Source organism: Phyllobates terribilis, unplaced genomic scaffold, assembly GCF_046119375.1.
Source record: "Phyllobates terribilis strain yellow unplaced genomic scaffold, ASM4611937v1 Scaffold_5__5_contigs__length_657084704, whole genome shotgun sequence".
In the NCBI taxonomy this organism is placed as follows: domain Eukaryota; kingdom Metazoa; phylum Chordata; class Amphibia; order Anura; family Dendrobatidae; genus Phyllobates; species Phyllobates terribilis.
Window position 1 is genome coordinate 154,635,067 of NW_027362765.1, and position 21,282 is coordinate 154,656,348.

At 41.0% G+C, this 21,282-nt stretch overlaps 1 protein-coding gene across 2 annotated transcripts in view; it reads left to right on the forward strand.

The window, feature by feature from the left end:
• ITGA3 (integrin subunit alpha 3) overlaps positions 1–21,282 on the forward strand; it is a 119,056-nt gene that overhangs the window by 73,817 nt on the left and 23,957 nt on the right. For both annotated transcript variants that reach the window (XM_073683237.1, XM_073683238.1), the window contains exons 11-14: positions 3,718–3,785; positions 4,513–4,649; positions 6,044–6,190; positions 12,644–12,741. In XM_073683237.1, the coding sequence (XP_073539338.1) occupies positions 3,718–3,785; positions 4,513–4,649; positions 6,044–6,190; positions 12,644–12,741 (450 nt within the window). The remainder of the gene's footprint in view (positions 1–3,717; positions 3,786–4,512; positions 4,650–6,043; positions 6,191–12,643; positions 12,742–21,282) is intronic.

The following is a 21,282-nucleotide window of genomic DNA, read 5'->3' on the forward strand; positions in this document are numbered from 1 at the left end:
ACAGTCAAACAATACTGAAGTCCAGCAAAGCCATAAGGGTGGAGCTGGAATATATAGGCAGATGGTCATGTGACCGCAAAACACAAGATAGAAAAAACTAACAGGAAAGTTCCAACAGTACCCCGTCTTCTATGAGGATCCTCCGGATCCTCCAGGCCCAGGCCTATCCGGAAACCTCCTGTGGAAAGTTTTAACAAGCCTAGGAGCAGAGACATCATCCGTCCTTACCCAGGAGTTGTCTTCGGGACCGAAACCCTTCCAGGAGACAAGATACTGTAATCTCCCTCTATGCCATCTAGAATTCAAGATACGCGAAATTTCAAATTCGCCTTCTTCCACCACAGGGGGAACTGTGACAGTGGCGTCCTTATCAGATACGTCAGCCCTTTTCAACAAGGAAACATGAAACACAGGATTAATCTTCCAGGAAGTAGGGTCATCCAACCTAACAGCAGACGGGTTAACAACCTGAAGCACTTTAAATGGACCCACAAACTTAGGACCCAGTTTTTTAGAGGGAATCCTCAACCGCAGGTTCTTCGAGGACAACCAAACCATGTCACCCACAGTAAACAAAACCTCTTTACGTTTCCTGTCAAAATACAGTACAGACCAAAAGTTTGGACACACCTCATTTAAAGATTTTTCTGTATTTTCATGACTATGAAAATTGTACATTCACACTGAAGGCATCAAAACTGTGAATTAACACATGTGGACTTATAAACTTAACAAAAAAGTGTGAAACAACTGAAAATATGTCTTACAATCTAGGTTCTTCAAAGTAGCCACCTTTTGGTTTGATGACTGCTTTGCACACTCTTGGCATTCTCTTGATGAGCTTCAATAGGTAGTCACCGGAAATGGTTTTCACTTCACAGGTGTGCCCTGTCAGGTTTAATAAGTGGGATTTCTGGCCTTATAAATGGGGTTGGGACCATCAGTTGTGTTGTGCAGAAGTCAGGTGGATACACAGCTGATAGTCCTACTGAATAGACTGTTAGAATTTGTATTATGGCAAGAAAAAAGCAGCTAAGTAAAGAAAAACTAGTGGCCATCATTACTTTAAGAAATGAAGGTCAGTCAGTCTGAAAAATTGGGCAAACTTTGAAAGTGTCCGCAAGTGCAGTTGCAAAAACCATCAAGCTCTACAAAGAAACTGGCTCACATGAGGACCGCCCAAAGAAAAGAAGACCAAGAGTCACCTCTGCTTCTGAGGATAAGTTTATCCCAGTCACCAGCCTCAGAAACCGCAGGTTAACAGCAGCTCAGATTGGAGACCAGGTCAATGCCACACAGAGTTCTAGCAGCAGACACATCTCTACAACAACTGTTAAAAGGAGACTTTGTGCAGCAGGCCTTCATGGTAAAAATAGCTGGTAGGAAACCACTGCTAAGGATAGGCAACAAGCAGAAGAGACTTGTTTGGGCTAAAGAACACAAGGAATGGACATTAGACCAGTGGAAATCTGTGCTTTGGTCTGATGAGTTCAAATTTGTGATCTTTGGTTCCAACCACCGTGTCTTTGTGCTACACAGAAAAGATGAACGGATGGACTCTACATGCCTGGTTCCCACCGTGAAGCATGGAGGAGGAGGTGTGATGGTGTGGGGGTGCTTTGCTGGTGACACTGTTGGGGATTTATTCAAAATTGAAGGCATACTGAACCAGCATGGCTACCACAGCATCTTGCAGCGGCATGCTATTCCATCTGGTTTGCGTTTAGTTGGACCATCATTTATTTTTCAACAGGACAATGACCCCAAACACACCTCCAGGCTGTGTAAGGGCTATTTGACCAAAAAGGAGAGTGATGGGGTGCTACGCCAAATGACCTGGCCCCACAGTCACCAGACCTGAACCCAATCGAGATGGTTTGGGGTGAGCTGGACCGCAGAGTGAAGGCAAAAGGGCCAACAAGTGCTAAGCATCTCTGTGAACTGCTTCAAGATTGTTGGAAGATCATTTCCGGTGACTACCTTTTGAAGCAGATCAAGAGAATGCCAAGAGTGTGCAAAGCAGTCATCAAAGCGAAAGGTGGCTACTTTTAAGAACCTAGAATATAAGACATATTTTCAGTTTCACACTTTTTTGTTAAGTATATAATTCCACATGTGTTAATTCATAGTTTTGATGTCTTCAGTGTGAATGTACAATTTTCATAGTCATGAAAATACAGAAAAATCTTTAAATGAGAAGGTGTGTCCAAACTTTTGGTCTGTACTGTACTTCTTGTTAGCCTCTTGAAGGTTGCAACGTACATTAGTCCAAACTCTTTCCAAATCACAGGAAAAATTCTCCTCCTCCAGCACCGCCGACCCTAATTTGGAGAACGAACCAAAAGACGGATGTCTCCCAGTACAACAAAAAAAAGGAGAACACCCAGCAGAGGAGGATGTATGATTGTTAAGAGCAAATTCTGTGAGAGGCAGAAACTCCGACCACACCTCTTGATTGTCCGCCACAAAACAACACAAAAACTGTTCAACGTCCTGGTTCTTTCTTTCAGTCTGTCCATTAGACTCAGGATGATATCCAGACGAAAATGACAAATGAACTCCCAACCTGTCACAAAAAGCACGCCAAAAGCGAGCCAGAAACTGAGGTCCTCTATCAGAAACAATATCTGTGGGAATGCCATGGAGTTTGACAATCTCCTTAACAAACGCCTTAGCGAGTGTCTTGGCGCAGGGCAACTTAATTAATGGAAACAAGTGACACATCTTACTAAAACGGTCCACGACCACTCAGATGACAGTAAAACCCTCGGACACAGGAAGATCAGTAATAAAATCCATTGTGAGATGCGTCCAAGGCGCACTAGGAACTTCCAGAGGGCAAAGCAACCCTGCAGCAGGAGTATGTGAAGCCTTTGACCTAGCACACACAGTACATTGACGCACCCACTTGATGACTTCCTTCTGCCACCCAGGCCACCAAAAACTGCGACTGATAAGTCTCTTAGTTTCCGAAATTCCTGGATGACCTGCCAACCGAGACTAGAACTAAGAAATAACCTAGAAATAAGGGAGGGGTCCCTAAAAGAACTAAGGACTGGGACAAAAATGGGACACCTCCTAAACAGAAATTGTTGTAGAACACAAAATACAAACTGACAAAAAGTACTAGAGGTCCCAGAGGACCAAGCAAACTGGCAGAGATAGGCACCGAAGCACCTGGCTAGCAAAACAGTCAAACACTAAAGTCCAGCAAAGCCATAAGGGTGGAGCTGGAATATATAGGCGGGTGGTCACGTGACCGCAAAACACAAGATAGTAAAAACTAACAGGAAAGTTCTAACACTCACAATGCAAAGATTGAGAAAACTTCTCCCCTTTTTATCTGGTTTCAGGTGTGATTTTTATATTTCCCACACCTATTACTTACCACAGGTGAGTTTGAATGAGCATCACATGCTTGAAGCAAAGTTGTTTACTCACAATTTTGGAAAGGTGCCAACAATTTTGTCTAGCCTATTTTGGGTGTTTTATGTGAAATGATGTCCAATTTGCCTTTTTTTCCCTGTTTTTTGTGTTGTTCCAATACACACAAAGGAAATAAACATGTGTATAACAAAACATGTGCAATTGCAATAATTTTCTGGGAGGAATACTTCATTTTCTGGAACAATTTCAAGGGTCCCAACACTTTCGGCCATGACTCTATGTATTAGTGCCCAGTTCTTTACTGACACTTTTTTCACTCCTGTCTTACAGCATTGATATTAATCTCTGCTTCTCGTACATGCTGAGTACCGGCAATGCCAGTTACAAAGAGAATATTAGTGAGTATTTTGCATATATATTTTGTATTTTGTGGTATAATTAGCGTTTTGGTGGTGACAGACTCCCTTTAAAGAGGTTGTCCACTTTTTGGACAACCCCTTCTCAATCACCATGTTTCCACCTTATAAAATAATAATGGTTTCAGCACCGGCTCTACTGGATCTCGCATGACATTGTTTTGTCACGCAATCCCTGCAGCCAATCAGCATCTGCTTCTCTCTCCTCTCCTTCAGATAAATCAGGCATCCAGAGGAAGCGAGAGAGCAGCCACAGTTCTGACTTCCTCTGCATTTTGATTTGTCCTAAAGAGTAGAGAGTGAAGCAGATGCTGATTGGCCGCAGGGATTACGTAACATAACTATGTCAGGCGAGCCTTGGGAGAGCTGGTACTGACACTGCTGGAGCTACGCCCACACCAGAGGTGACTATAGCTGTTATTATTTTTTCAGGGGGAAACATGGTGATTGAAATGGAGTTGTCTGAGCAGTGGACAACCCCTTTAAATGAGAAAATTCTAGCTATTTGCAGCATCCACTAGAGGGAGTTCAGCAATTTACTTCATACTATGTTATTTATTATGCATAACCAGTATGCAGTAAGCTCCTTAGCTCCCTCTAGTGGTGTCTGCAGACAGTCGTATATTTATTAGGTCCAAACAGGGAAGTTATATAAATAAGTAGTAATAACTTTAAGATGATAACACATATGTATTTTCTATCCTTGAAGTTCTCCAGTACACAGTGGAAGCTGACTTTGATAGACGTCCTATTCGAATGAAATTCTTAGGGGCTGCTGGAGGTGTCTACAAGGGATTTTTCTCGATGCCGGACACCAAATGCCAAACCCTACAGCTTCTGTTGTTGGTGAGGAACTGATATAGCCTTATTCTCTTAGCCATATTCGATGTGTTTGGGCTTGTGTCATAATACGTTAATGTGATGGGTGTGCTGAGTCAAAGGTCTAGAAAGTAACTTTTCATCATTACTGAATACTGAAAAACATGCTCTCCTGCCCCGACTCCATCATCGCTCCCTTCCATTGTCAGGTGCTGCTGCTTTGTTTCCGTGGGGGTCGCTGACAGTGGAGGAGCTGATTGTGTCACCACCAGAAGAGCACTCTCTCCTACCACTGTGTGGTCCCGCTTGCTGTCCTGCTAAATCACATTAGTGTTTTCCTATTAAAGGGAGTGTTTCATTTACTCAGTTCTGTTTTTTAACTTATGTCCTGCTAGCTAGGTAATTGTTGGAGTCAATCAGTGGACCAAAAGCAAGATGAGTTCGGTGGCCAGTGGGGCACGCAACATCCTATATAAATTCTCATGTGACCCCAGTCTATTGCCAGTTAATGTATTGCTTTCTCAGCTCACTGCGCTCCTATATTGGATTGACTTTCTGTATTCTGGCCCTTGACTCTATTACTGTGCTAAATAATACCTAGGAGTCCTCCTCTTTTTGGATTTGACCCACGTTTGTCATCTTTTTTACCTTATGTCTCCCCTGAACTTGATCTCAACTCACCTCTCTGGTACTGTCCTAGCTTGCTGACCATTTTACCTTCAACTCGTTCCATTGACCAGAAGCTGCTCTGTGGAAAACACATGGGATCCTTTACAGCAAAGAATATATCTGTGTATGGGGCGAAAGGGTGAAAACCAGAGGGTCAATGGGACCTGCTAAGCAGGGTGACTTATGCCATACAGTATGGTTGTGTCTCAACAATAGTTTTGTGGATATTAGGTGATTGCGCAACCTTTGCTTCATTCATAGTGTAGTACTTGGCGCTCTAGCAGTCTCATAAATAATGAATGAATCGGCGCTCAGGCATGCGCATTGAAGCTCCATTAAAACTGATAAGGAAGTTCACCTTCTGGTAATTAGTTCTGGGTCTTGGAGATCAGACTATACTATTCCAGAAGATATCACCTACCACGGGGGCTATTGATAACTTTTTACCAGCTACCCCTTTAAACAACTTCCATTAAACTCATTGGGAACTTCATAAATTTGTATAAAGTGAGCGCCACCTAGTGGTGGCTTTAGGTAAGCAGCATGCAATTACATAGAATGAAGCAGGTTGTGCCAGGGCCCTCAACAGGAGCCTCTGAGTAGTTAGCTAAATTGCCTGGGGATGCCATTGGCCATGTATGTTTTTTAGAACCTGTTTATTCAGAATTACTATTAATTTCACGTCCTATATGTCATTCAGTTTACCACTATTCAATTCTGTATCTTACTTTCATTTGTTTATTGTCACCCAGGAAAATATCCGAGATAAGCTCCATCCAATCCATGTGTCACTGAAATATAATATTCTGGAACGTGAGCAGAAAAATCCCAGGAGGATAATTAACCTGGATAGGTTCCCTATACTTAACGAAGATCAGAGCACAGAGGACATGCTGGAGGTAATGGGATTGACTGTGTATGGGAAAGTCCTGTAATGCGAGGACTCCGCTCTATGAGCCGAGAGCAGCAAAGAAACAATGGCTTTGGCTGTGATGGACTTGAGTAGTTGATGTATTAACGGGCATTTATTGTAATGGCAGAATGTAATACTACATTTCTCCTGTAGTGGCTGCTACTAAGTAAATCGCTGACTGAGCCGTATTCTAAGTCTGCACATTGCAGTATATTGTCCTGCCAGCATTCTATTTTTAAAGGGAATCTGTCAGCAGGTTTTTTCTATGTAATCTGAGAGTAGCAAAATGTTGAGCAAGGAAGCCTGATTCCAGCGATGTATCACTTACTGGGTTACTTTGTATAGTTTTGACAAAATACCTGTTTTGTGTGATGTAGAAGTAGCAGAGCTTAGACTTCCGGGCCCTGTATAACCCCGCCTACACCCCTGACTAGCAGCTTCCTGTTTCGCTGTACATTGCCTGCAAGCTGCCAATCAGTGATGGAGGCTGGGTTACACAGATTAGCCTGACTGCCTGGCACAGCAGATGTAGGAGTGATAATCTCCTGCTCATAAAATACTGATTATATTGAAACTACAGGACACAACCTAATAAGTAACACATCCTTGGAATCAGGATCTTGTGGCCGATATTATGCTGCTCTCAGATTAAATAACAAAAAACTACTGACCGATTCCCTTTAAGCCCTTCGTGTTCTGGTGATAGAACTTTATAGGAATTTTACCATTGCAGGAACTTTAATTAGGCTGCCCCCCGATGGGGAGAGAGAGCTATTGAGTGCAAAATGTAAGTGCTTAAAGAGAGAGTTCTGCTTTGCTCACTTCCACGTTGAGATTTGACCCATATAGTACTCAGTCAAGCTCACGTCCCGGCAGGTATCAGAAGCCGTGACATCACCTACCCATGTCACCTCTCGAAGCGGAAGTAAGCGGGCCAGGACTAACCCCTTCATGTACTAGGATCCAAGTTATCTCCAAGTCCTGTCAATGCAGTCAGGTGACATTGGTATCAGGCTAGGTACACAATGCGTTTGTGCCCACAGATGGGAGGAATGTATCCAACAGCGGGCACAGTCAGGATAAATGCCCAGGCAGCCATCCATATAGCATGGTATATGTTACCTTGCACTAGTCCGCTGTATAGAAAGCACAGTCTGCGACAGTCTACTGTAAAACACGGTGAGCAGATGCTTTACTATAAGACAGAGGCCAAAAGAACCCCCTCTGGTGAATGGCAACATTATAGTATATGTCTGGAAAAGGTCCCAATATATAGTGCAGGATTGGTGCACAGACGCAGTGTGAACCCGGCCTAAAAGTCACCATCTGCTGTGTATGGAGCAAACAGAGATCCTAAACCCACTCAGTGTACTCCCTATATAACTAGATGGTAACAGGCAAAGTAATTTTGCTTATTTGTCACACTTAAATGTTTCAGATCATAAAACAAATTTAAATATTAGAAAAAAAATAACACAAGTAAACACAAAATGCAGTTTTTAAATGAAAGTCTTTATTATTAAGGGAAAAATAAATCCAAACCTACAGGGCCCTGGGTGAAAAAGTGACCCCGCCCCCCTTTACCCCTTAAACATAAATTAGCTGTGAATTATGACATCTTTGGCAAGCTGAGTTCAATTTCCCTAGCCACACACAGGCCTGAATACTGCGACACCTGTTCTCAAACAAGAAATCACTTAAATAGGACCTGACTGACGAAGTGAAGCAGACAAAAAGATCCTCAAAAGATAGACATCATGCAGCGATTCAAAGAAATTCAGGAACAAATGAGAGACAAAGTAATTGAGATCTATCAGTCTGGAAAAGGTTATAAAGCCATTTCTAAAACTTTGGGACTCCAGCGAACCACAGTGAGAGCCATTATCCACAAATGGGAAAACATTGAACAGTGGTGAACCTTCCCAGGAATGGCTGGCCGACCCCAAGAGCGCAGCGATGACTCATCCAAGAGGACACAAAACACCCCACAACAACATCCAAAGAGTTGCAGGCCTCACTTGTCTCAGTTAAGGTCAGTGTTCATGACTCCCTCATAAGAAAAAGACTGGGTAAAAATGGCATGCATGGCAGAGTTCCAAGACAAAAACCACTGCTGAGCAAAAAAAACATAAAGACTCGTCTCAGTTTTTTCAGAAAACATCTTGATGATCGCCAAGAATATCGGGGGGGGGGGGGGGTACTTTGTGGACTGATGAGACAAAAGTTTAACTTTTCCGGAGGTGTATGTCTCATTACATCTGGCATAGAAGTATCACAGCATTTCAGAACAGGAACATCATACCAACAGTAAAATATGGTTGTGGTAGTGTGAAGACTTGCTGTGTTAAATGGAACGATGAATTCTGCTGTTTACCAAAAAATCCTGAAGGAGAATGTCCGGCCATCTGTTTGTGACCTCAAGTTGAAGCACACTTGGTTTATGCAGCAGGACAATGATCCAAAACACACCAGCAAGTCTACATCTGACTTTGGAATGGCCTAGTCAAAGTGTTGACTTTAATCTGATTGAGATGCTGTGGCATGACCTTAAAAAGGCAGTTCATTCTCAGAGACCCTCCAATGTGGCTGAATTACAATAATTTTGCAAAGGTGAGTGGCCAAAATTCCTGCAGACTCATTGTCAGTTATTGCAAACGCTTAATTGCAGTTGTTGCTGCTAAGGGTGACCCAACCAGTTATTAGGTTTAGGGGGCAAGCAATAGATTAGATACAATTTCTGATCTACAGGTCCGGGAGCATTTGGGAAGCTGCGACCATAATATGGTATGTTTCAATGTAATATTCAATAAAACATTTTAAAAAGAAAATGCCAAAACCTGGAACTTTAGGAAAGCTGATTTCAACAAATTAAGGAAAGAGCTTAATTGTATAGACTGGGACCATGTCATAGTAACTGGGGATACTGAATGTAAATGGGGCATGTTTAAGGAAATACTATAGAATCCTGTAGAAAACTTATACCCTCTGGCAATAAAATGTCCAGGAATAAAAAGAAACCATTATGGATAAATAAGACAGTACAAAGTTTAATAAGACAAAAACAAAGAGTATTCAAAATCTTGAAGGCCAAGAATACAGAAATAGCAATTCAGGAGTATAAAGACCTAAATAAGAAATGTAAAAAAGAAATCAAGCTAGCAAAATTATCTACAGAGAAACAAATCGCCAGCGACATTAAAATAAATCCCAAAAATTTTTGTAAATACATCAATGCCAAAAAGAAAAAAAACAAATGGTATCAGCCCCTTAAAAGACGATAATAAAAATATAATTATAGAGGACAAAGAAAAGGCTGAGATATTAAACAGGCACTTTTCATCCATGTTCACCAACAAACAGTCTGTTCCAGGGATCTTTCAACAGGGCAAAAATCGAAGTTCACCACCTAATATAACTAGTTTAACACAAAAAGAAGTACGCCTGCATCTGAGCAAAATAAACATTGACAAATCCCCCGGCCCAGATGGTATTCATCCATGGATACTGAGGGAATTGAGCTCAGTAATTGACAAACCGTTGAATCTCATTTTCTTACACTCTCTGGTAACAGGGGTAGTGCCACAGGATGGAGGATAGCCGATGTGGTACTGATATTTGAGAAAGGTAAGGTAAACATCAGTAGTGTGCAAAGTTTTTGAGGGCATCATAAGAGATGACCTGCAGAGTTATATCGTAGAGAATAATAATAAATGATAATCAACATGGATGCATGAAAACTAGGTTGTGTCTAACCAACATGTTGGGGTTCTATGAGGAGGTAAGTGCAAATCTGGATGTTGGTAATGCGGCTGATGTAATTTATCTGGACTTTGCAAAGGCATTTGATACTGTACCACATAACAGCCTTATACTGAAGCTACAGAAGCATGGACTTGGGGGAACTACCGTATTTTTCGGACCATAAGACACACTCCCCCCCCCCCAAATTTAGGAGGAAAATGGGGGGTGCATCTTATGGTCCGAACCTTACCAGATACTTGCTGTGGTGGTATAGCGGGATCGCAGGCCCGATGCAGCAGAGCGGCTGTGGGTGCGGCGGCGAGGCAGAGCGGCGGCGAGGCAGAGTGGATGTGCAGCGCTGCGGCGGCGAGGCAGAGCGGCGGTGGGTGCACAGTGAACTACAGGAAAATGGCCGCCCGAGCACCCAGACGGCGCATTTTTCTGTGGATCACAGCTTCATGAAGATGGCCACGGCCACCGGAAAGCCGTACTGCAGCACCCACCACCGCTCTGCCTCACCGCTGCACAGCCGTGGCCACCGGGCAGCAGCGCACGCCGCTCACAGGCCCGGGACCCGGCCCCATCCGGAACACAGGCCCCAGGCCCCACCACAGGCCCCGGCCCCGCAGCATCTCACTTCTTCTGCTGCAGCCGCCAGGTTCCTGAGGGAGGGAACTGAGGGCCCTGCGATCCTGCTCCACCACAACCACACCTCCCCGCTGCTGGAGCATCTGGCTTCTCGCATCCAGGGTCCACAACGTTCATCCACTTCCGCCGGCTTCCTGAAGGACCCTGCCTCTTGTGACCCTCGCTCCAACGTCCCCCAGGTAAGAACCTATTCAGACTATAAGACGGACCCCCATCTTAAAAAAAATATTTTTTTTCCTATTTTCCACCCGAAAATTTGGGGTGCGTCTTATGGTACGGTGCGTCTTATCGTTCGAAAAATATGCTATATGTAGATGGGTAAGGAATTGGCTAAATGATAGGAAACAAAGAGTCGTCATAAATGGTACGTTCTCTAAATGGGATATAGTCAGCAGTGGGGTGCCGCAGGGATCTGTGCTAGGACTGATTCTTTTTAACCTCTTTATTTAACTTGTAGATGGGATTGAGAGTAAAGTGTCAGTCTTTGCTGACAACACCAAACTATGTAGAATATTAAGATCTGATCTTGACATTACGATATTGCAGAATGATCTGGATAAGAAGACTGACTGGCCAAACACTTGGCACATGAGGTTTAATGTAGATAAATGTAGAGTAATGCACCTAGGACGGAGTAATCTTATTGCTACAAACACTCATTAAATTGGACTGTACTCAGGACTACAGAACAGGAGAAGGACATGGGTATTCTGGTTACAAGTAAGCTGAGCAGCAGTACTCAATGTCAAGCAGCAGCCGCAAAAGCAAACAAGATTTTAGTATGTCTAAAAAGAGAAATAAAATCTTGTGATCCCAACGTACTGTTACCCCTTTATAAATCACTGTTAAGGCCACATCTTAAATATGGGATCCAGTTTTGGGCTCCACATTTTAAAAAGGATATTCAGAAGTAAGAGTCAGTTCAAAGGTGGGCAACTAGATTATTACAAGGGATGGAAGGCCTCTTATATGATGAGAGGTTGAAAAAGTTGAGTTTGTTTAGCTTAGAAAAACAACGCCTCAGAGGGGATCTTATTTACATGTATAAATATATATATGGGGTCAGTACAGAGGGCTAGCACATGACTTATTCCTTCCAAAGACTTCCAAAGTTCCAGGGTGCACTCATTACAGGTGGAAGAAAGGCGATTCCGGCACCTAAACAGGAAAGGGTTCTTTACAGTCAGAGCAGTCAGACTGTGGAATGCCCTACCACAAGAGGTAGTGATGGCAGACACTATAACGGCTTTCAAAAAAGGGCTGGACGATTTCCTCGATACACATAACATTGTGGGTTACAGTTAAATTAGAAAAAATGTTACACCTATAGTAGTACATTTAGTAGTAATAGTAATTACATAACTAGTAACATAATTAGGTTTGATCAAGGGTTCTAGGACTGATCGCCTTTTCTCGGGGTCAAGAAGGAATTTTTCTCCGTGACGCAAATTGGCTGAATGTGTCCGGGGGTTTTTGCCTTCTTCTGGATCAACAGATTTAGGCATAGAGATTTTAGTAATACTATTATTAGAATCATAAGAGTAATACAAAATATAAAACTAATTAAAAAATTATAAACGGGTTCATTTTTAATAGTAAAAGTGCAGCAATAATAAAAATGGTAATAATAATACAATAACTGGGACTAGGCCTCGCCAGTTAGTAAGTTGGTGTAGGGAGTACAATTGGGGGAGGAAGGTTGAACTTGATGGACCTAGGTCTTTATTCAACCTATGTTACTATGTTACATTTTCATACAGGGCTCTGTAGGTTTGGATTTCTTTTTCCCTTAATAATAAAGAGCTTCATTTAAAAGCTGCATTTTGTGTTTACTTTGTCTAATATTTAAATTTGTTTTGTGATCTGAAACATTTAAGTGTGATAAACATGCAAAAGAATAAGAAATAAGGAAGGGGGCAAACACTGTTTTACACCACTGTATATCCTTTCTGCCATTGACACAATACAAGCAAATCCAAATGCTCTGTCATGCCAGGTGCTTTATAATAAGAGAAGATCTTGTAACCACAAATGTGCTATTGTTTTCCAGATTCACTTTCAGAAAGAGTGTGGAGTAGACAATGTGTGTAGGAGCAACTTACAGATGCAGTATGAGTACCTGGGGGAAAACTCCGAGCCGCTGCCAAGGTCCGAGCAATGTCTCAGTCTGCCCCTCATCCAATCAGATTCTATACAGGATGTCTTATTAACTCTTTATTACTCCATATAACTTCCCCTATATCTCCTCCTATTAATCCATATAACCTCTCCTATATCTCCTCCTATTACTACATATAACCTCCCTATATCTCCTCCTATTACTCCATATAACCTCCCTATATCTCCTCCTATTACTCCATATAACCTCCCTATATCTCCTCCTATTACTCCATATAACCCCCTATAGCTCCTCCTATTACTCCATATAACCTCCCTATATCTCCTCCTATTACTCTATATAACCTCTCTATATCTCCTCCTATTACTCCATATAACCTCCATATATCTCCTCCTATTACTCCATATAACCTCTCCTATATCTCATCCTATTACTCTATATAACCTCCCTATATCTCCTCCTATTACTCCATATAACCTCCCTATATCTCCTCCTATTACTCCATATAATCTCCCTATATCTCTTCCTATTACTCCATATAACCTCCTTATATCTCCTCCTATTACTCCATATACCCTTCCTATATCTCCTCCTATTACTCCTTATAACCTCCCTATATCTCCTCCTATTACTCCATATAACCTCCCCTATATCTCCTCCTATTACTCCATATAACCTCCCTATATCTCCTCCTATTACTCCTTATAATCTCCCTATATCTCCTCCTATTACTCCATATAACCTCCCCTATATCTCCTCCTATTACTCCATATAACCTCTCTATATCTCCTCCTATTACTCCATATAACCCCCCTATATCTCCCCCTATTACTCCATATAATCTCCCTATATCTCCTCCTATTACTCCATATAACCTCCATATATCTCCTCCTATTACTCCATATAACCTCCCTATATCTCCTCCTATTACTCTATATAACCTCTCTATATCTCCTCCTATTACTCCATATAACCTCCATATATCTCCTCCTATTACTCCATATAACCTCCTTATATCTCCTCCTATTACTCCATATAACCTCCCTATATCTCCTCCTATTACTCCATATAACCTCCCTATATCTCCTCCTATAACTCCATATAACCTCCCTATATCTCCTCCTATTACTCCATATAACCTCCATATACCTCCTCCTATTACTACATATAACCTCCCTATATCTCCTCCTATTACTCCATATAACCTCCCTATATCTCCTCCTATTACTCCATATAACCTCCATATATCTCCTCCTATTACTCCATATAACCTCCCTATATCTCCTCCTATTACTCTATATAACCTCTCTATATCTCCTCCTATTACTCCATATAACCTCCATATATCTCCTCCTATTACTCCATATAACCTCCTTATATCTCCTCCTATTACTCCATATAACCTCCCTATATCTCCTCCTATTACTCCATATAACCTCCCTATATCTCCTCCTATAACTCCATATAACCTCCCTATATCTCCTCCTATTACTCCATATAACCTCCATATACCTCCTCCTATTACTACATATAACCTCCCTATATCTCCTCCTATTACTCCATATAACCTCCTTATATCTCCTCCTATTACTCCATATAACCTCCCTATATCTCCTCCTATTACTCCATATAACCTCCCTATATCTCCTCCTATAACTCCATATAACCTCCCTATATCTCCTCCTATTACTCCATATAACCTCCATATACCTCCTCCTATTACTACATATAACCTCCCTATATCTCCTCCTATAACTCCATATAACCTCCCTATATCTCCTCCTATTACTCCATATAACCTCCATATACCTCCTCCTATTACTACATATAACCTCCCTATATCTCCTCCTATTACTCCATATAACCTCCCTATATCTCCTCCTATTACTCCATATAACCTCCCTATATCTCCTCCTATTACTCCATATAACCTCCATATACCTCCTCCTATTACTCCATATAACCTCCCTATATCTCCTCCTATTACTCTATATAACCTCTCTATATCTCCTCCTATTACTCCATATAACCTCCATATATCTCCTCCTATTACTCCATATAACCTCCATATATCTCCTCCTATTACTCCATATAACCTCTCCTATATCTCCTCCTATTACTTCATATAACCTCTCTATATCTCTCTCCCTATTACTCCATATAACCTCCCTATATCTCCCTCCTATTACTCCATATATCCTCCCTATATCTCCTATTACTCCATATAACCTCCCTATATCTCCTCCTATTACTCTATATAACCTCCCTATATCTCCTCCTATTACTCCATATAACCTCCCTATATCTCCTCCTATTACTCCATATAACCTCCCTATATCTCCTCCTATTACTCCATATAACCTCCCTATATCTCCACCTATTACTCCATATAACCTCCCTATATCTCCTCCTATTACTCCATATAACCTTCCCTATATCTCCTCCTATTACTCCATATAATCTCCCTATATCTACTCCTATTACTCCATATAACCTCCTCTATATCTACTCCTATTACTCCATATAACCTCCCTATATCTCCTCCTATTACTCCATATAACCTCCCTATATCTCCTATTACTCTATATAACCTCCCTATATCTCCATATAACCCCCTATATCTCATCCTATTACTCCATATAACCCCCCTATATCTCATCCTATTACTCCATATAACCCCCCTATATCTCCTCCTATTACTCAATATAACCTCCCTATATCTCATCCTATTACTCCATATAACCCCCTATATCTCCTCCTATTACTCCATATAACCTCCCTATATCTCCTCCTATTACACCATATAACCTCCCTATATCTCCTCCTATTACTCCACATAACCTCCCTATATCTCCCCCTATTACTGCATATAACCCCCCTATATCTCCTCCTATTACTCCATATAACCTCTCCTATATCTCCTCCTATTACTCAATATAACCTCCCTATATCTCATCCTATTACTCCATATAACCCCCCTATATCTCCTCCTATTACTCCATATAACCTCCCTATATCTCCTCCTATTACTCCATATAACCTCCCTATATCTCCTCCTATTACTCCACATAACCTCCCTATATCTCCCCCTATTACTGCATATAACCTCCCTATATCTCCTCCTATTACTCCATATACAACCTCCCAATATCTCCTCCTATTACTCCTTATAACCTCCCTATATCTCCTCCTATTACTCCATATAACCTCCCTATATCTCCTCCTATTACTCCATATAATCTCCCTATATCTCCTCCTATTACTCCACATATCCTCCCTATATCTCCCCCTATTACTGCATATAACCTCCCTATATCTCCTCCTATTACTCCATATAACCTCCCTATATCTCCTCCTATTACTCCATATAACCTCCCTATATCTCCTCCTATTACTCCATATAACCTCCCTATATCTCCTCCTATTACTCCATACAACCTCCCCTATATCTCCTCCTATTACTCCCATATACCCTTCCTATATCTCCTCCTATTACTCCTTATAACCTCCCTATATCTCCTATTACTCCATATAACCTCCCTATATCTCCTCCTATTACTCCATATAATCTCCCTATATCTCCTCCTATTACTCCATATAACCTCCCCTATATCTCCTCCTATTACTCCATATAACCTCTCCTATATCTCCTCCTATTACTCCATATAACCTCCCTATATCTCCTCCTATTACTCCATATAACCTCCATATATCTCCTCCTATTACTCCATATAACCTCCCTATATCTCCTCCTATTACTGTATATAACCTCTCTATATCTCCTCCTATTACTCCATATAACCTCCCTATATCTCCTCCTATTACTCCATATAACCTCCCTATATCTCCTCCTATAACTCCATATAACCTCCCTATATCTCCTCCTATTACTCCATATAACCTCCTTATATCTCCTCCTATTACTCCATATAACCTCCCTATATCTCCTCCTATTACTACATATAACCTCCTATATCTCCTCCTATTACTCCATATAACCTCCCTATATCTCCTCCTATTACTCCATATAACCTCCCTATATCTCCTCCTATTACTCCATATAACCCCGGCTATCCATATAACCTCTCCTATATCTCCTCCTATTACTCATATAACCTCTCTATATCTCCTCCTATTACTCCATATAACCTCCATATATCTCCTCCTATTACTCCATATAACCTCCATATATCTCCTCCTATTACTCCATATAACCTCTCCTATATCTCCTCCTATTACTCTATATAACCCTCTCTATATCTCTCCTATTACTCCATATGATCTCCCTATATCTCCTCCTATTACTCCATATATCCTCCCTATATCTCCTATTACTCCATATAACCTCCCTATATCTCCTCCTATTACTCTATATAACCTCCCTATATCTCCTCCTATTACTCCATATAACCTCCCTATATCTCCTCCTATTACTCCATATAACCTCCCTATATCTCCTCCTATTACTCCATATAACCTTCCCTATATCTCCTCCTATTACTCCATATAATCTCCCTATATCTACTCCTATTACTCCATATAACCTCCTCTATATCTACTCCTATTACTCCATATAACCTCCCTATATCTCCTCCTATTACTCCATATAACCTCCCCTATATCCCCTATTACTCTATATAACCTCCCTATATCTCCATATAACCCCCTATATCTCATCCTATTACTCCATATAACCCCCCTATATCTCATCCTATTACTCCATATAACCCCCCTATATCTCCTCCTATTACTCAATATAACCTCCCTATATCTCATCCTATTACTCCATATAACCCCCCTATATTCTCCTCCTATTACTCCATATAACCTCCCTATATCTCCTCCTATTACACCATATAACCTCCCTATATCTCCTCCTATTACTCCACATAACCTACCCTATATCTCCACCTATTACTGCATATAACCCCCCTATATCTCCTCCTATTACTCCATATAACCTCTCCTATATCTCCTCCTATTACTCAATATAACCTCCCTATATCTCATCCTATTACTCCATATAACCCCCCTATATCTCCTCCTATTACTCCATATAACCTCCCTATATCTCCTCCTATTACTCCATATAACCTCCCTATATCTCCTCCTATTACTCCATATAACCTCCCCTATATCTCCTCCTATTATTCCACATAACCTCCCTATATCTCCTCCTATTACTACATATAAACCTCCCTATATCTCCTCCTATTACTCCATATAACCTCCCAATATCTCCTCCTATTACTCCATATAACCTCCCTATATCTCCTCCTATTACTCCATATAACCTCCCTATATCTCCTCCTATTACTCCATATAATCTCCCTATATCTCCTCCTATTACTCCACATAACCTCCCTATATCTCCCCCTATTACTGCATATAACCTCCCTATATCTCCTCCTATTACTCCATATAACCTCCCTATATCTCCTCCTATTACTCCATATAACCTCCCTATATCTCCTCCTATTACTCCATATAACCTCCCTATATCTCCTCCTATTGCTCCATACAACCTCCCTATATCTCTCCTATTACTCCCATATAACCTCCCTATATCTCCTCCTATTACTCCATATAACCTCCCCTATATCTCCTCCTATTACTTCATATAACCTCCCTATATCTCCTCCTATTACTCCATATAACCTCTCCTATATATCCTCCTATTATTCCATTTAACCTCCCTATATCCCCTCCTATTACTCCATATAACCCCTATATCTCATATTACGCCATATAATCTCCCTATATCTCCTCCTATTGCTCCATATAACCTCCCCTATATCTCCTCCTTTTACTCCATATAACCATTAAACCCCCTATATCTCCTCCTATTACTCCATATACCTCCCTATATCTTCTCCTATTACTCCATATAACCTCCCCTATATCTCTCCTATTACTCCATATAACCTCCCTATATCTCCTCCTATTACTCCATATAACCTCCCTATATCTCCTCCTATTACTCTATATAACCTCTCTATATCTCCTCCTATTACTCCATATAACCTCCATATATCTCCTCCTATTACTCCATATAACCTCCATATATCTCCTCCTATTACTCCATATAACCTCTCCTATATCTCCTCCTATTACTCTATATAACCTCTCTATATCTCCTCCTATTACTCCATATGATCTCCCTATATCTCCTCCTATTACTCCATATATCCTCCCTATATCTCCTATTACTCCATATAACCTCCCTATATCTCCTCCTATTACTCTATATAAACTCCCTATATCTCCTCCTATTACTCCATATAACCTCCCTATATCTCCTCCTATTACTCCATATAACCTCCCTAATATCTCCTCCTATTACTCCATATAACCTTCCCTATATCTCCTCCTATTACTCCATATAATCTCCCTATATCTACTCTATTACTCCATATAACCTCCTCTATATCTACTCCTATTACTCCATATAACCTCCCTATATCTCCTCCTATTACTCCATATAACCTCCCCTATATCCCCTATTACTCTATATAACCGTCCCTATATCTCCATATAACCCCCTATATCTCATCCTATTACTCCATATAACCCCCCTATATCTCATCCTATTACTCCATATAACCCCCTATATCTCCTCCTATTACTCAATATAACCTCCCTATATCTCATCCTATTACTCCATATAACCCCCTATATCTCCTCCTATTACTCCATATAACCTCCCTATATCTCCTCCTATTACACCATATAACCTCCCTATATCTCCTCCTATTACTCCACATAACCCCCCTATATCTCCTCCTATTCTCCATATAACCTTCCTATATTCTCCTATTACTCAATATAACCTCCCTATATCTCATCCTATTACTCCATATAACCCCCCTATATCTCCTCCTATTACTCCATATACCTCCCTATATCGTCCTCCTATTACTCCATATAACCTCCCTATATCTCCTCCTATTACTCCATATAACCTCCCCTATATCTCCTCCTATTATTCCACATAACCTCCCTATATCTCCTCCTATTACTACATATAACCTCCCTATATCTCCTCCTATTACTCCATATAGCCTCCCAGATATCTCCTCCTATTACTCCATATAACCTCCCGTATATCTCCTCCTATTACTCCATATAACCTCCCTATATCTCCTCCTATTACTCCATATAATCTCCTATATCTCCTCCTATTACTCCACATAACCTCCCCTATATCTCCCCCTATTACTGCATATAACCTCCCTATATCTCCTCCTATTACTCCATATAACCTCCCTATATCTCCTCCTATTACTCCATATAACCTCCCTATATCTCCTCCTATTACTCCATATGAACCTCCCTATATCTCCTCCTATTGCTCCATACAACCTCCCTATATCTCCCTCCTATTACTCCCATATAACCTCCCTATATCTCCTCCTATTACTCCATATAACCTCCCCTATATCTCCTCCTATTACTTCATATAACCTCCCTATATCTCCTCCTATTACTCCATATAACCTCTCCTATATATCCTCCTATTATTCCATTTAACCTCCCTATATCTCCTCCTATTACTCCATATAACCCCTATATCTCATATTACGCCATATAATCTCCCTATATCTCCTCCTATTGCTCCATATAACCTCCCCTATATCTCCTCCTTTTACTCCATATAACCTCCCCTATATCTCCTCCTATTACTCCATATAACCTCCCTTATCTTCTCCTATTACTCCATATAACCTCCCCTATATCTCCTCCTATTACTCCATATAACCTCCCTATATCTCCTCCTATTTCTCCATATAACCTCCCTATATCTCCCCCTATTACTCCATATAACCTCCCTATATCTCCTCCTATTACTCCATATAACCTCCCTATATCTCCTCCTATTACTCCATATAACCTCCCTATATCTCCATTTATTACTCCATATAACCTCCCCTATACCTCCTCCTATTACTTCATATAACCTCCCTATATCTCCTCCTATTACTCCATATAACCTCTCCTATATATCCTCCTATTACTCCATTTAACCTCCCTATATCTCCTCCTATTACTCCATATAACCTCCCTATATCTCCTCCTATTGCTCCATATAACCTCCCCTATATCTCCTCCTATTACTCCATATAACCTCCCTATATCTCCTCCTATTACTCCATATAACCTCCCTATATCTCCTCCTATTGCTCCATATAACCTCCCCTATATCTCCTCCTATTACTCCATATAACCTCCCTATATCTCCTCCTATTACTCCATATAACCTCCCTATATCTCCTCCTATTACTCCATATAACCTCCCCTATATCTCCTCCTATTACTCCATGTAACCTCCCCTATATCTCCTCCTATTACTCCATATAACCTCCCCTATATCTCCTCTATTACTCCATATACCTCCCTATATCTCCTCCTATTACTCCATATAACCTCCCTATATCTCCTCCTATTACTTCATATAACCTCCCTATATCTCCTCCTATTACTCCATATAACCTCACCCTATATCTCCTCCTATTACTCCATATAACTCTCCGCCTATAGTCTCCTCCTATTACTCCATATAACCACTCCCC